Source organism: Gadus chalcogrammus, chromosome 3 (assembly GCF_026213295.1).
Source record: "Gadus chalcogrammus isolate NIFS_2021 chromosome 3, NIFS_Gcha_1.0, whole genome shotgun sequence".
Lineage (NCBI taxonomy): Eukaryota > Metazoa > Chordata > Actinopteri > Gadiformes > Gadidae > Gadus > Gadus chalcogrammus.
The window spans coordinates 21,081,604-21,094,863 of record NC_079414.1 but is presented as its reverse complement, the minus strand read 5'-3'; the positions used below and the strand labels follow the sequence as shown (position 1 = coordinate 21,094,863).

At 43.8% G+C, this 13,260-nt stretch overlaps 2 protein-coding genes across 4 annotated transcripts; one reads left to right on the top strand and one right to left on the bottom strand.

Moving 5' to 3' along the window:
• Positions 1–2,241: 2,241 nt before the first annotated feature.
• Positions 2,242–6,285, bottom strand: LOC130379675 (myelin and lymphocyte protein-like). Its single transcript, XM_056586647.1, has 4 exons — positions 5,849–6,285; positions 5,116–5,283; positions 4,121–4,246; positions 2,242–3,434 (listed from the first exon to the last, which is right to left on the bottom strand). The coding sequence occupies exons 1-4, from the start codon at positions 5,936–5,938 to the stop codon at positions 3,360–3,362; spliced, it is 459 nt and encodes a 152-aa protein (XP_056442622.1). The 5' UTR covers positions 5,939–6,285; the 3' UTR covers positions 2,242–3,359.
• Positions 6,286–9,662: 3,377 nt separating this feature from the next.
• pgap4 (post-GPI attachment to proteins GalNAc transferase 4) lies at positions 9,663–12,694 on the top strand. Of its 3 annotated transcripts, XM_056586645.1 has the most exons (4): positions 9,663–9,901; positions 10,219–10,293; positions 10,907–11,491; positions 11,588–12,694. In XM_056586645.1, exons 3-4 carry the CDS (start codon positions 10,997–10,999, stop codon positions 12,197–12,199), a joined length of 1,107 nt encoding a protein of 368 aa, XP_056442620.1. In that variant the 5' UTR covers positions 9,663–9,901; positions 10,219–10,293; positions 10,907–10,996; the 3' UTR covers positions 12,200–12,694. The 3 variants fall into 3 exon arrangements, with proteins under 3 accessions (XP_056442620.1, XP_056442618.1, XP_056442619.1); XM_056586643.1 differs by having other exon boundaries at positions 9,664–9,901; positions 10,907–12,694; XM_056586644.1 differs by having other exon boundaries at positions 9,664–9,901; positions 10,219–10,310; positions 10,907–12,694.
• Positions 12,695–13,260: the final 566 nt, after the last annotated feature.

The following is a 13,260-nucleotide window of genomic DNA, read 5'->3' as shown; positions in this document are numbered from 1 at the left end:
AAACAGACACCATACCAAACGACCCTCAACATCCCCCTCTACTCAGCAGATCATACCAAGGGCAGTGTTCTAGCAGGTTATAGGGGAGGGTTCTAGTGGGTTATAGGGGAGGGTTCTAGTGGGTTATAGGGGAGGGTTCTAGTGGGTTATAGGGGAGGGTTCTAGCCGGTTCTAGGAGAGGGTTCTAGCAGGTTATAGGGCAGTGTTCTAGCAGGTTATAGGGGAGGGTTCTAGCAGGTTATAGGGGAGGGTTCTAGCAGGTTATAGGGGAGGGTTCTAGCGGGTTATAGGGGAGGGTTCTAGTGGGTTATAGGGGAGGGTTCTAGTGGGTTATAGGGGAGGGTTCTAGTGGGTTATAGGGGAGGGTTCTAGTGGGTTATAGGGGAGGGTTCTAGTGGGTTATAGGGGAGGGTTCTAGTGGGTTATAGGGGAGGGTTCTAGTGGGTTCTAGGGCAGAGCTTTAGCAGGTTATAGGGGAGGGTTCTAGCAGTATATAGGGGAATGTTCTAAACGGTTCAAGGAGAGGGTTCTTGCAGGTTATGGGGGGGGTTCTAGGGGAGTATTCTAGCAGTATCTAGGGCAATGTTCTAGCAGGTTGTAGGGGAGATTCAGTTGGTTCTAGGGCTGCGTTCTAGTGGGTTCTAGGGGAGTGTTATAGTTGGTTCTAGGGCTGTTTTTTAGTGGGTTCTAGGGCAGTGTTCTAGTGGGTTCTAGGGCTGCGTTCTAGTGGGTTCTAGAGCAGTGTTCTAGTGGGTTCTAGGGCAGTGTTCTAGTGGCTTCTAGGGCAGTGTTCTAGTGGGTTCTATGGCAGTGTTCTAGTGGGTTCTAGGGCAGTGTTTTAGCGGGTTCTAGGGCAGTGTTTTAGTGGGTTCTAGGGCAGTGTTCTAGTGGGTTCTAGGGCAGTGTTCTAGTGGGTTCTAGGGCAGTGTTCTAGTGGGTTCTAGGGCAGTGTTTTAGTGGGTTCTAGGGCAGTGTTCTAGTGGGTTCTAGGGCTGCGTTCTAGTGGGTTCTAGGGCTGTGTTTTAGCGGGTTCTAGGGCAGTGTTCTAGTGGGTTCTAGGGTTGTGTTTTAGCGGGTTCTTGGGCACTGTTACAGTTGGTTCTAGGGCAGTGTTATGGTAATAAACCCAGTGTAGTAAATGTCGGCTGAACCCCTAAGCTGCTCATTAAATGTTAAAACACGTCAACAGCATCGCTGCGACCTCTGCAACACGATCCTCAGCGTTAGTTCCCATGGAAACAAGAATAGCAGTGAGGCCGTCGCCGTGGTGCTGTCAGGGCGACATGAGCCGGACACTCGTTAGGCGTTTTGTGGCAGAGGTGGTCCTGGGTCCTTCTAGATGTAGGTGTAGCTAGGTTCATATTCAGGCCTAGTTTTGTTAGGGTTTAAATCTATAGGTTTAGGTATATATATATATTAGATATATAGATTCCGGTTTGGGCATAGATTAGGGTTTGGGACAGACATACAGACAAATAGTATGGTATAAATTGATAAGTGTATTGATAGATTAGGGTATGGACAGATTTGGGTAAGAGATTAGATAGAAAAGGGCATGATACATTTGTGAATAGCTCGATTAGCGAATAGAGATAGATCAGGTTATAGATAGAATGGGTATACATAGACAAAGGTTAAGGTAGATAGATCAGGTTATAGATAACAGTATATATGGATGAGGGTATAGACAGATGAGGATATATATATGAGGGTATAGATTGTTTAATGTATAGATAGATGGACTAGAATATAGGTTATGGTATAGGTCCATCAGGTCATAGATAGATTAAGGTATCCATAGATTAGGGTATACATAGATTAGGGTATGCATAGACTAAGGTTAAGGTATAGATCAGGTTATAGATTACTGTGTAGATAGATGAAGGTATGGATCAGGATATAGATTAGATTAGTTATATATAGATTAGGGTATAGAGAGCATAAGGTTCAGGGTAGATGTATCAGGGTATAGATAAATAAGGATATAGGTAGAGTAAGGTTTAGGCAGACAGTTTAGGGTTATTTATACTGAGTTTAGATTTAAGTGCACCAACAGTGACCTGGTTCCCATGATTTTAGAAGAAGAAAGGAGAGGGAGGGAGATGCTGTCTGTATTATGGTGATTAAAGAAGAGGAAGAGAGAGGGATATGGTGTGATGTATTGTGGTTTCACCAGGGACTGTGAACTGCTGTGAAAGGCTCACAGAAAGTAGAGTAGATTAAAAAACTGCTTCTCGGTAGTGAGAAAGACCTGCTGACTGCATGGTATCAGAGACGCATCCGCAGCTAGACTGCAGCACTACTCCTTGTACTACACGGATACACCACAAGGGGATGTCTTTGAGCTATAGCTCCCCTTTTAAAAACATTTTTATTTTATTTTTTGCATACACCATGCTGTTGTTTGTTGCTGATGTTGTTGTATTTTATTAATTACGGCAGCTCACAAAAACAAATCATGCTCAGAAGACATCAGGGAATCACATTTAATGTTCAATGAACTCAGCTGTTGTAAAAATATATAAAAAAAACCGACAGCAAAGGTAATACAAAGAGGTCGAACTCTGCTGCATTTGGTGTAGTTGATCATCTCTCTTTTAACAAACATTTACAACAATAGAAAACAAGCTGTGTGGGAACATTTTCGAAAACTTCAAACCTTAACCCAGTTATAAAAAACAATCTCAGTGTTTGCACTAAAAGCACCTTTAACTGAATAGTTAATTATTATTTTTTGTATGTACTGTATGTGTAGTAGCGTATCATAGGACTGCATGTAAAGAAGATGGACTACTGCGCGTGCATTCCAGTATGTTTCATTAGAGATGGATGGAACGTATTTAAGTATTGTTGAAAGGGGGAGCGTACCTATGTTCCCCGGGTCCTATGTTCCCCGCTTTACGTGTGACCGGGGAACATAGGATCCTGTGAGCAAATCTTTTTTTCATAGGATGGTATGGGCAAGTACCGCCTTTTTTTCGCCTCTGATTCGCCTGTGATTGGTTAGAATGACTCTCCTCCAATTGGTTATGGTTAGGGTTTAGGGTTAACCCTCACCCTAACCATAACCCTAAACCTGACCCTAACCCTTTGCACCCGGGGAACATAGGATCAGGGGAACATAGGGATGACCCCGTTGAAAGGCTAGCTAGCTAAATGAATAGCCTAGGGATAAATAGATATTAGGATAGTTAGCTATTATTACTCATTAGGCTAGCCAGAACCAGAATCATTAGGTTAGTTAGCTAGATCCAGATTTATTAGGGTAGCCAGAACCAGATTCACTAGAACCAGTTCATAGGGTGGAGGTAGAGTTCCAGTGGGTGTAGGGCTCTGGTGGAGTTGGACAGGAGGAAAGCTTAGAAAGACTTCCAGCGTATAGCCGACAGGATGGTGTGGACAAAGTAAAGGAGCGTGGCCACGTAGGAAAATACCTGCAGCATGAGGAGACAAACAGCAGCACATTGTTAATACAATTCTACAGCCCTCAGGAGGCCTTAGCACGTACGAGAGTACGATACTACTGTACTAAAGCACCAAGAAGACATATGCACGTTGATATACAATGCTACAGCACTCAGGAGTAATAAGCACACTGAGAGTACAATACTACAAAACTACATCACCCAGGATAAACTAGCACATTGACAATACTACAATACTACAGCACTCAGGGGACATTACCACGTTGACAGTACATCACTACCATACACTTTACTTAATAACCATAAGGATGTATACATTAGTGATTACAGTACCAAGGGGACAGCAGCATGTTATTAATAATCAATATACCAATACCAACCAATATATCTAGCTGGTAGTAATTAGCTAAGAGTTTAAACGTATTATTGTGACTTACCAATGCAGATATATCCCGCTGATAGATAATAGTAATAGTAATAGTTAATCATAAAAAGTTACTAGTTATTATTTATTACTAAATAGTAATTGGTCTAACTCGCCACAGCAGAGATATACAGCTGGTTGTTATTAGTTCATGGTTACACGTTGATAGTAAATAGTCAGTCAAAAGCAATCATTGTGACTCCTGACAGCAGAAATATCATAGTGGTATTTAATACTTATTAGTGAAGTAACTGTTACTAGTGTGACTCACCACAGCAGATATATCCAGCTGGTAGTTCAGAGAAATGCTCCCATCCCTCATCTCTATAGTTACTCTGGCGAGTGCAACAGAGGCACTGAGGTAGAAGAAGGCAGCGATGCCGTGGTACACAAAGTCCTGACCGCACAGAGAAGAGAAGGACGAAGTCAGAGAGGAGGAAACAGCAGGGTGGAGTGTTGGTGATTAAACACTAATGGTATAAATGTTGGATCACCCTCTGGTGATTAAACACTAATGGTATAAATGTTGGATCACTCTCTGGTGATTAAACACTCATGTTATAAATGTTGGATCACCCTCTGGTGATTAAACACTAATGGTATAAATGTTGGATCACTCTCTGGTGATCAACCACTCATGTTATAAATGTTGGATCACTCTCTGGTGATTAAACACTAATGGTATAAATGTTGGATCACTCTCTGGTGATCAAACACTCATGTTATAAATGTTGGATCACTCTCTGGTGATTAAACACTCATGTTATAAATGTTGGATCACTCTCTGGTGATCAACCACTCATGTTATAAATGTTGGATCACTCTCTGGTGATCAAACACACATGTTATAAATGTTGGATCACTCTCTGGTGATCAAACACACATGTTATAAATGTTGGATCACTCTCTGGTGATTAAACACTCATGTTATAAATGTTGGATCACTCTCTGGTGATCAAACACACATGTTATAAATGTTGGATCACTCTCTGGTGATCAAACACACATGTTATAAATGTTGGATCACTCTCTGGTGATCAACCACTCATGTTATAAATGTTGGATCACTCTCTGGTGATCAACCACTCATGTTATAAATGTTGGATCCCTCTCTGGCTATCAAACAATCATGTTCTAAATGCGGATCACTCTGGTGAATAAACACTCATGTTATAAATGTTGGATCACTGGTGATTAAACACCCATGTCATAAATGTTGGATCACATGTTGTAAAGTTTTAAATGATGGTTTAAAGAGCTCCGTACTGCAGCAGCCCAGCCAGGTTTGCTGTGATGTGCCCCGCAGGCGAACAGCACCATCCAGAGGAAGGTCACGACGAAGCAGAAGACGGAGACGAACATCACCCAGCCCTGAGGGTTGGCTGGGACGACCAGCGAAGAGGCCACCAGGATCCAGACAAGGCCTCCAAACACCTCCAGGACACAACCACATGAACCATCACTAAACCATAAACACCCTGGTCTGAGTTGGATCTGTTTAAATGGTTAGTGGCTGGGGAGTCTACTGTACAGGTAACATCACCTGGAGGTCCTGTTGTACTAGTGGTGAGTTAGTCTACTGTACAGGTAACATCACCTGGAGGTCCTGTTGTACTAGTGGTGAGTTAGTCTACTGTACAGGTAACATCACCTGGAGGTCCTGTTGTACTAGTGGTGAGTTAGTCTACAGGTAACATCACCTGGAGGTCCTGTTGTACTCTACAGGTTACCATCAACATACCAGTCCCCATAATTATGAAAATCCTGAGGAGTGGTGATTAAGAGTTAGGGTTAGTGGTGAATGCTAGTATGCCAGTCAAAGTTTTCCCGTACAGCTTTAATAAATAAATAAAATCAAACGTACTTAGCACAATTCAATTTTTTTGGTAAATAATATGTATTCAAACAGATCAGGAACTAGCATTAAGCAACTCCTTATTATGAATCAATAAAACAGCAATCATATTTAATATGAACGCTGAGAGAATATAGAACCTACCAGTTCTGGGAGGTAGAAAATATCGGGAAGGCAGGTAAATATTCCAATCCCACTGGGAAGCGTTCCCAAGGGGGCTGCGTTGGATGCCATTGCTGCGTCTTCACACCTGAGCAGTCTCGACACCTCAGCTGAGCGATCGTCACACCTCGACTGAGGGAGGCAGCTGGACGACAGCCGTTGTCTCAGGGCAACCAGACAACAGGTAAAACTGGAAATCCCATGACACGGTCGACACAATCAAATACGAAGATGTTTCGTCATTTGTAATCGATGGACAAACCCCACCGAGGTATGTTTATCTCGAGGAATACCTCTGTGAACGGAACAAAGCCAACAAGCAGCTAGGTTGTAACCAAGCACTACACTCATACACTGCAACCAAACACTACAACAACAACAACAACAACAACATGAGAGAAACACCACAACCATAAAAAATGGGATAAGGGAAACCTCTCAGAATTTGATATGCATACATACATATGCAAGCATATTTATATTCCTATACAAGCATATTTATATTTGTATAAAAGCATATTTACTAGAACTAGATCCTTTTCTTTATCTTCTGGTCGACGATGGTCCTCACTTTATCTACAGGTAGATGATGGTCATACCTCATCTACTGGTAGACAATGGTCCTAACCTTTATCTGCTGATAGACGATGGTCCTAACATTTATCTACGGGTAGATGATGGTCCTAATCTTTATCTACTGGTAGACAATGGTCCTTCATAACCTTTATCTACTGGTAGACGATAGTCCTAACCTTTATCTACTGGTAGACGATGCTCCTTCATAACCTTGATCTACAGGTAGTCGATGGTCCTAATCTTTATCTACTGGTAGGCGATGGTCATACTTTATCTACTGGTAGACGATGGTCCTAGTCTTTATCTAGTAGTAGGCGATGTTCCTAAACTTAATCTCATAGTAGACGATGGGCCTAACATTTATCTACTGGTAGACGATGGTCCATCTTAACGTTTATCTACTGGTATCGATGGTCCTAACCTAATCTACTGGTAGGCGATGGGCCGTAGCTTTATCTACTGGTGGACGATGGTAACTCATAAGCTTTATCTACTGGTGGACGATGGTCCTTCATAACCTTTATCTACTGGTAGACAATGGTAACTCGTAAGCGTTATCTACTGGTAGACGATGGTCCCTCATTAACTTTATCTACTGCATCACAGCAAACAGGAGAATTTCTTTTTTCCTCCGCTGAGCACAAGGGATGGATGGCTGGATGGATATTTATTGAATATTAGTTGTTGAATTATATTTAAAAAGCAATAAATAGTTTTCCTACAAATATACAAGAATGTGATATAGTATATTGGCTTTGTTCTAATTTCCCTGTTTTGTTCCCCTAGTAATAATCTCCATGGAGTTTTAAAGGTGTCAGAGAAACACTTCAGATAAGAGCTGAAGTATCAGCTTTCCTGCTACTGTTATCCGACACCCCAGCCGGTCACGGACAGACCATAATATCCCAGCCTGTCGAGGACAGACCCTACCTCACCACTAACCCAAGCTGGTCCAAGGCCGACCATAATACCCAACTACTAACCTCAGCCGGTCCAGGACTAACCATTTTACCCCAGCCGATCCAGGACAGACCATAATATCCCACCACTCACCTTAGCCGGTACAGGACAGACCATAATACCCCAGCCTGTCCAGGAAGGACCATAATATCCAAAGCGGTCTAGGATAGACCCTAGTACCTCACCACTTACCCAAGCTGGTCCAAGATAATAATACCCCACTACTAACGCCAGCCATCCAGGACAGACCATAATACCCCAGCTGGTCTAGGCAGACCATAACACCCCGGTACTTACCCCAGCCGGTCTAGGCAGACCATAATACCCCAATACTAACCCCAATCAGTGTAGGCAGACCATAATACCCAAGCCGGTCCAGGTCGGACCGTAACATACATATCAAATTTACAGAAGTTCTTATCCAGAGCCAATTTATCCAGAACCTTTCATCTTTAGTGAGTGACTAAATATGAAAGGTTGGTTATTTGTTGGCTAAATATGAAACAACGTTAGTTGTTGCCCAAAGCAGAAAGCAGGTTAGTGGTTAAACAAGTGGAAGCAGGTTCATCGTCGACTGAAGATGAAAGGTTGGTTGTAGACTGAAGATTGGAGCAGGTTAACTAAAGTGAAAAGCAGTTTCATTGTTGAATGAAGATTGAAGCAGGCTAGTGGTTAAGTTGAAAGCAGGTTCATGTTGCATGAAGATGAGAGGTTGGTTGCTGACTGGAGATTGAAGCAGGTTAGTGGTTAAGTTGAAAGCAGGTTCATGTTGCATGAAGATGAGAGGTTGGTTGTTGACTGGAGATTGAAGCAGGTTAGTGGTTGACTAGACCTTGATTGAGGGTAGAAGCAATGTAGAGACTCGAGTCCCTCCCTGTCGTCTGTGGGCGCCGCTCCATCGAGATATGATCCGCTGAAGCATTGGTGGCATTCCTGTTGGCTGCTGCGGACGTAATCAAAGGGACAAAAGAGGACAGATGTTGGTGGAGATGTCGTGCATAGATAGACTTAGCCCCTCCTATTGGTTGTTTCATCCTAGTTTGATGATCTGATTAAGTTATTTGTGGCTGATGCTAAAAGATATCAACAGTGGTATGAGGCGTTTAACTTTTATCCTCATGCACTAAGAAGATATTGGCGTGATAAAATATGATCTCAATGTCGTTCTATTATTTAAACTATGTCTTAACCCTCCAGTCAAACTACATTCATGTTAAGGAAAAAATCTTTCTTACATATAGAAAAATAGTAGTTAACATCACGCAGCACAATTAAAATCTCACAGCACAAATTCAACATTCTTTAATGTATTTCTGCATTTATCTACCTGCCAGACATTTTCGGTGGGTCACATGTTGGCTGAGCTTCCATCTCCCCATCGTGCAGATCTGTCCAACAAGCAGAAGAACCGAAGTTCACCTGCCAGCATACAGCAGCTCTTCATCTCACTCAAGGACCTCCTGGTGTTCAGGGTGGTTTCAATCACAGCCCTTATCTGTCCTAATGTCTTAACCCTAACCCTACTACCCTACTCACCAAACTACCCTTCTAACACGAACCCTCCTTACCCTACTAAAACAAACCCTACTAACCCTTCTAACACTAACCCTCCTAACCCTCCCAACACTCATAACCCTACTGACCCTAACCCTACTACCCTTCTACTAATGAGAACCCTGCTAACCCCTAACCCTATACCCTACTAACCTTGACACTAAAAGTCCTCCATACCCTTCTAACCATAACCCTACTACACTACTTACCAGTGGCGTGCACAGACATTTTGGGGGGCAGGTGCTCAGTGAAAAATAATTATATATATTGGGGCATTATTATCACACGTTTTTAATTGTCAAGCCTTTATAGATGATAATGTCGGCATGGGCCACATGCACTGTTTAACAAAAATAAAAAATATTTCAGATTATTTTATTTTTTTCAAAAGGGCACTTGATTGGGCCAGGGGGCAAAGGACAGGTGCTATAGCACCGCCTTGGGTCTACCTGTGCGCGCCACTGCAACTTACCCTACTAACCCTACCACAAATCCTCCTAACCCTAGGTTGAGTAGGGTTAGGAGGGTTTGTGTTAAACTCACAGCCAGCCTGATTTATGAGTCGGCTTATAAATAGCATTTGCTAAATACCAGATTTAAATAGCTTAAAAATTGAAGAATAACAGAGTTTTTAGAGGTACTTTGCCATCTAGTGGCAAATCCAGAGTTGGTCAGAAGTGCTTTTGGGGCCATTACGGTAAGACGTGCTGCGTGCGGCAGCGCTACCGTAAGAGACGTCAGCTACAATCATACGGAAGTTACTCACTGCGGGTCAATTATTTTGTTACAATGTAAATATTAATGCTCTCACATGCGTGTCTATTAATCAGTAACAATGTTAACATTAATGTTCTCCCGGCGGGTCTATTCCTTTTGTACAATGCTAATATTAAAGTGTTATCGAAGCGAAAGAGGTGTTGACGTTTGACGCCTAACCCTTTCAAGGTAAGAATTCATACTAGTGTAAACATTCGACATATATATCTGTTGTCTAAGCAAATACACAGGATAAAATGGATTCAAACCCGGTCCACATAGTCTCGATGTCGAAAGGTATGTCCGTCTATAGTATTTGTCTAAAATGTCTATTCTCTAGTGTCAACGTCTACAAAGTCTAGTCTAGTGTCAATGTCTACAATGCCTCTGTCTCTAGGTCTATACCTGTCTATTGTCTCTATGTCTATAGTCAATGTCTGTATTCTATTTGTCTATGTCTATATCTGTTTATTATATGTGTCAATCTCTATTATCTATTTCTATAGCTATTGCTGTGAAAGACCACCAGGAGAGAGAGACCACCAAGTGAGAGTGACCACCAGGGGGCGAGAGACCACCAGGTGAGATAGACCATCAGGTGAGAGACTACCAGGTTAGAGACCACCAGGTGAGATAGACTACCCGGTGAGATAGACCACCAGGTGAGAGACTATCAGGTGAGAAGATAGTGTCGTCGTCCCCCCCCCCCCCCAAATCAAGGCAGGTTTGTTTTCTGTCTTAACTATGCAATCAGGGACAGAAAATACAATAATAAAAGCTACAATACCTAACTGGTGTTCTGAAGATAACTGAAGGGTTAACTGTTCCTATTTTTACGGCCATATAAACTCAATTATGAACATATTAACTTTGTAATTAACTGCGTTATGAACATATTAACTGTGTTGCCAACATATTAACTGTGTAACCAACTTACTAACTGTGTAACCAACATTTTAACTGTGTTACCAACATAATAACTGTGTTACCATCAAATTAACTGTGTCACTAACCATATTAACTGTGTTAATTAACACAGTTAATATGGTTAAGTCACTAACCTAAAGAATAAGGCTAAAATGTTAATAAGTTGATAACACAGCTAATAGGATGGTGTTGCCGACCTATTAGCTGTGTTACGAATGTGTACTCTTGCATTTACTTTTCAACGTGTTTCATCTTCCATTTCCACAGAAACCAGATAAAAGGTGGAGCCTGTGACCTCCGGCCTGTGGCCTCCGGCCTGTGACCTCCGGCCAGTGTCCAGGGGCAGGTGGAGGTGTGATGGAGTGCCTCCGCCGGGTGAGGAGGCGATGGCCCAGGCCGGTGGCCAAGGACCTGCTCCTGCGTGTGCGTACCCGGCCCGCGGGCCAGGCCTTGCTCCTGTGCGTGCTGACCTTCGGCGTGCTGCTGCCGCTGCTGTGCCAGCGGATGCTCTACTCCTACTACTTCTTCAGACCCTGGTACCTGGAGCCCCGCAGCGAGACGGCCCTCCAGGAAAGCTACCGCCGCGGTCAGGGAGCTCTGAGCTTCTGGCAGAAAGACACGGGGGCCCACGCCGTCCAGACCCAGCTTGAGCCTCACCTGCTGGTTACCGTGGTGACAGCCAGGCGTACAGAGGCGCGGGACTACCACTACCTCCTGCAGGTGATGCAGCAGCTGGCAGGTCTTCTGGGCTCCTGCAGTGGGGAGCGTTGTGCCCAGGTTCTGCTGTGCGACGTGGAAAGCGATCCAGAGGCGAACGAGGACTTGGCCTTACTGGAGGGAAGGTTCCAGACGGTGAGGAGGTCTGTCGAGGAGAGGAGGAGGATGAGCGGGGAGGCCGTGAACACATTTGAGAAGGAGAAGAGGGACTATGTGTTCTGTCTCAAGCAGGGATGGGAGCTGCTCAGGCCTCAGAACGTGGTGGTGCTCGAGGACGACGCGTGGCCGCGGCCAGACTTCTTCCCTGTGATCCAGGACCTGTTGTCCCGGAGCTTCTCCAGCGGCACCCTCTACGTCAAGCTGTACCACCCGGAGAGACTGCAGCGCTACTGGAACCCGGAGCCGTACCGCCTGCTGGAGTGGCTGGGCCTGGGCCTCCTGGCCTCCTCGTTGCTCCTCCTGGTGCTCCCCTACTGCTCCTCGGTCTCCTTCACGCTCAGACACCTGCTGTTCTTCAGCGTGTACACCATGGCGCTGGCGGAGCTGGTGGGGAGGCACTACCTGCTGGAGCTGCGGCGGGCGTCGCCCCAGCTCTACGCCGTGTCCCCGGCCACAGAGTGCTGCACGCCGGCCATGCTGTACCCGGGGAACGCCTCGCTGCGAGCCGCCCGCTATCTGGACGGCTCCTTCTGCGTCAAGGGCCTAGCCAAGGACCTGGTCCTGTTCCGCATGGCGCGCTCCGTCCCCGGGGAGAGGGCGCACAGCCTGGAGCCCAACCTCGTTGCACACATCGGGGCCTTCTCCTCGGTGAGGCCCAACCCCCTCAGGCCCAGCCTGCTCTGAGAGGATGCTTCACTCGAGATCTACTTGCTGTTGCTCTCGTCTAAAGCTCCAATCCATCATAAATATCAAAATCAAACTCGCTGTGCCTTAAAGCTCAACCAATCAAACGATGTGTCTGTCTTCTTAGAATTTCAAGCTTCCGTCTTGGAATTTTGTGCGGAAATTAATAATTCTTGGCCTTGTGAAGGGATGAATGTATGTTCTGAGCTGTTTGGGTGATGTTCCCATTCTCAGGTCTCTACCATGGATGAGCTACTAGTCATATCTTTTCTTTATATCCATATAGCTTGTTTCTCAACCAATACCATGTGGCTTTGAAATGTGATATTCTGTGTTTTTCACCAGCACAGAAAACATAGCTGGATGGGTTAATAATTTGGTCTAATACCAAGCTTTTTAATACAGGAACATATTTCCAGTTCAAAATAAGAGTTTTTTACTGTCTTGAGGAATATTACATTTGAATAAATACAATTACAATTAAAATGTTATCCGCCTTTTTAATTTATTATTTCTAATAAACTACAACAGATGGGATTGTTATATAAATGGTTATCAAAATGAATTATTAAGAAATAGATTTTTTATTTAGAACTATACAACGCTTATGGCTTCAAGTAATGTAGGATACTTATCAATGTCTTAACATAAGCAAATTAGTGTGACAACTTTAGAGCAGAGTCTGAACATTGAGTTTTCAAGTTTTTCACAGCTGAACACATAAGGCACTAGACGTAGTCTTAACATTAGACAGTGATTTTTTGAGGTTGAAAACTAGAATGAGTTTTAACACTAGACAGGGAGTTGCAACACTAGACTGAGTTTTAACACTAGACAGTGAGTTTTAACACCATACGGTAGAGTTTAGCACTAGACTGAGTTGTAACACTAGTCAGTGCATTTTAACACTAGACAGTTGGTTTTAACACTCGACTGGGTTGAAACACAACAGTCTGTGGTTTTTAACTTCAGACCTGTAGAGTAGGCTACTTTGTACACATTGAGTTTTTTACACCGGACCTTGAACACACTGACTTTTAACAGTAGGGTTTGAACGCTAG

What these genes read in the sequence shown, in the direction of transcription:
- LOC130379675 (XM_056586647.1), bottom strand. Translation starts at nt 5,938, where the DNA reads ATGGCATCCAACGCAGCCCCCTTGGGAACGCTTCCCAGTGGGATTGGA. An exon ending in TTTTCTACCTCCCAGAACTG is followed by an intron (nt 5,284 to 5,848) that starts GTAGGTTCTATA and finishes TGTGTCCTGGAG; the next exon opens with GTGTTTGGAGGCCTTGTCTG. An exon ending in AACCTGGCTGGGCTGCTGCA is followed by an intron (nt 4,247 to 5,115) that starts GTACGGAGCTCT and finishes CTGTGCGGTCAG; the next exon opens with GACTTTGTGTACCACGGCAT.
- pgap4 (XM_056586643.1), top strand. Translation starts at nt 10,997, where the DNA reads ATGGAGTGCCTCCGCCGGGTGAGGAGGCGATGGCCCAGGCCGGTGGCC.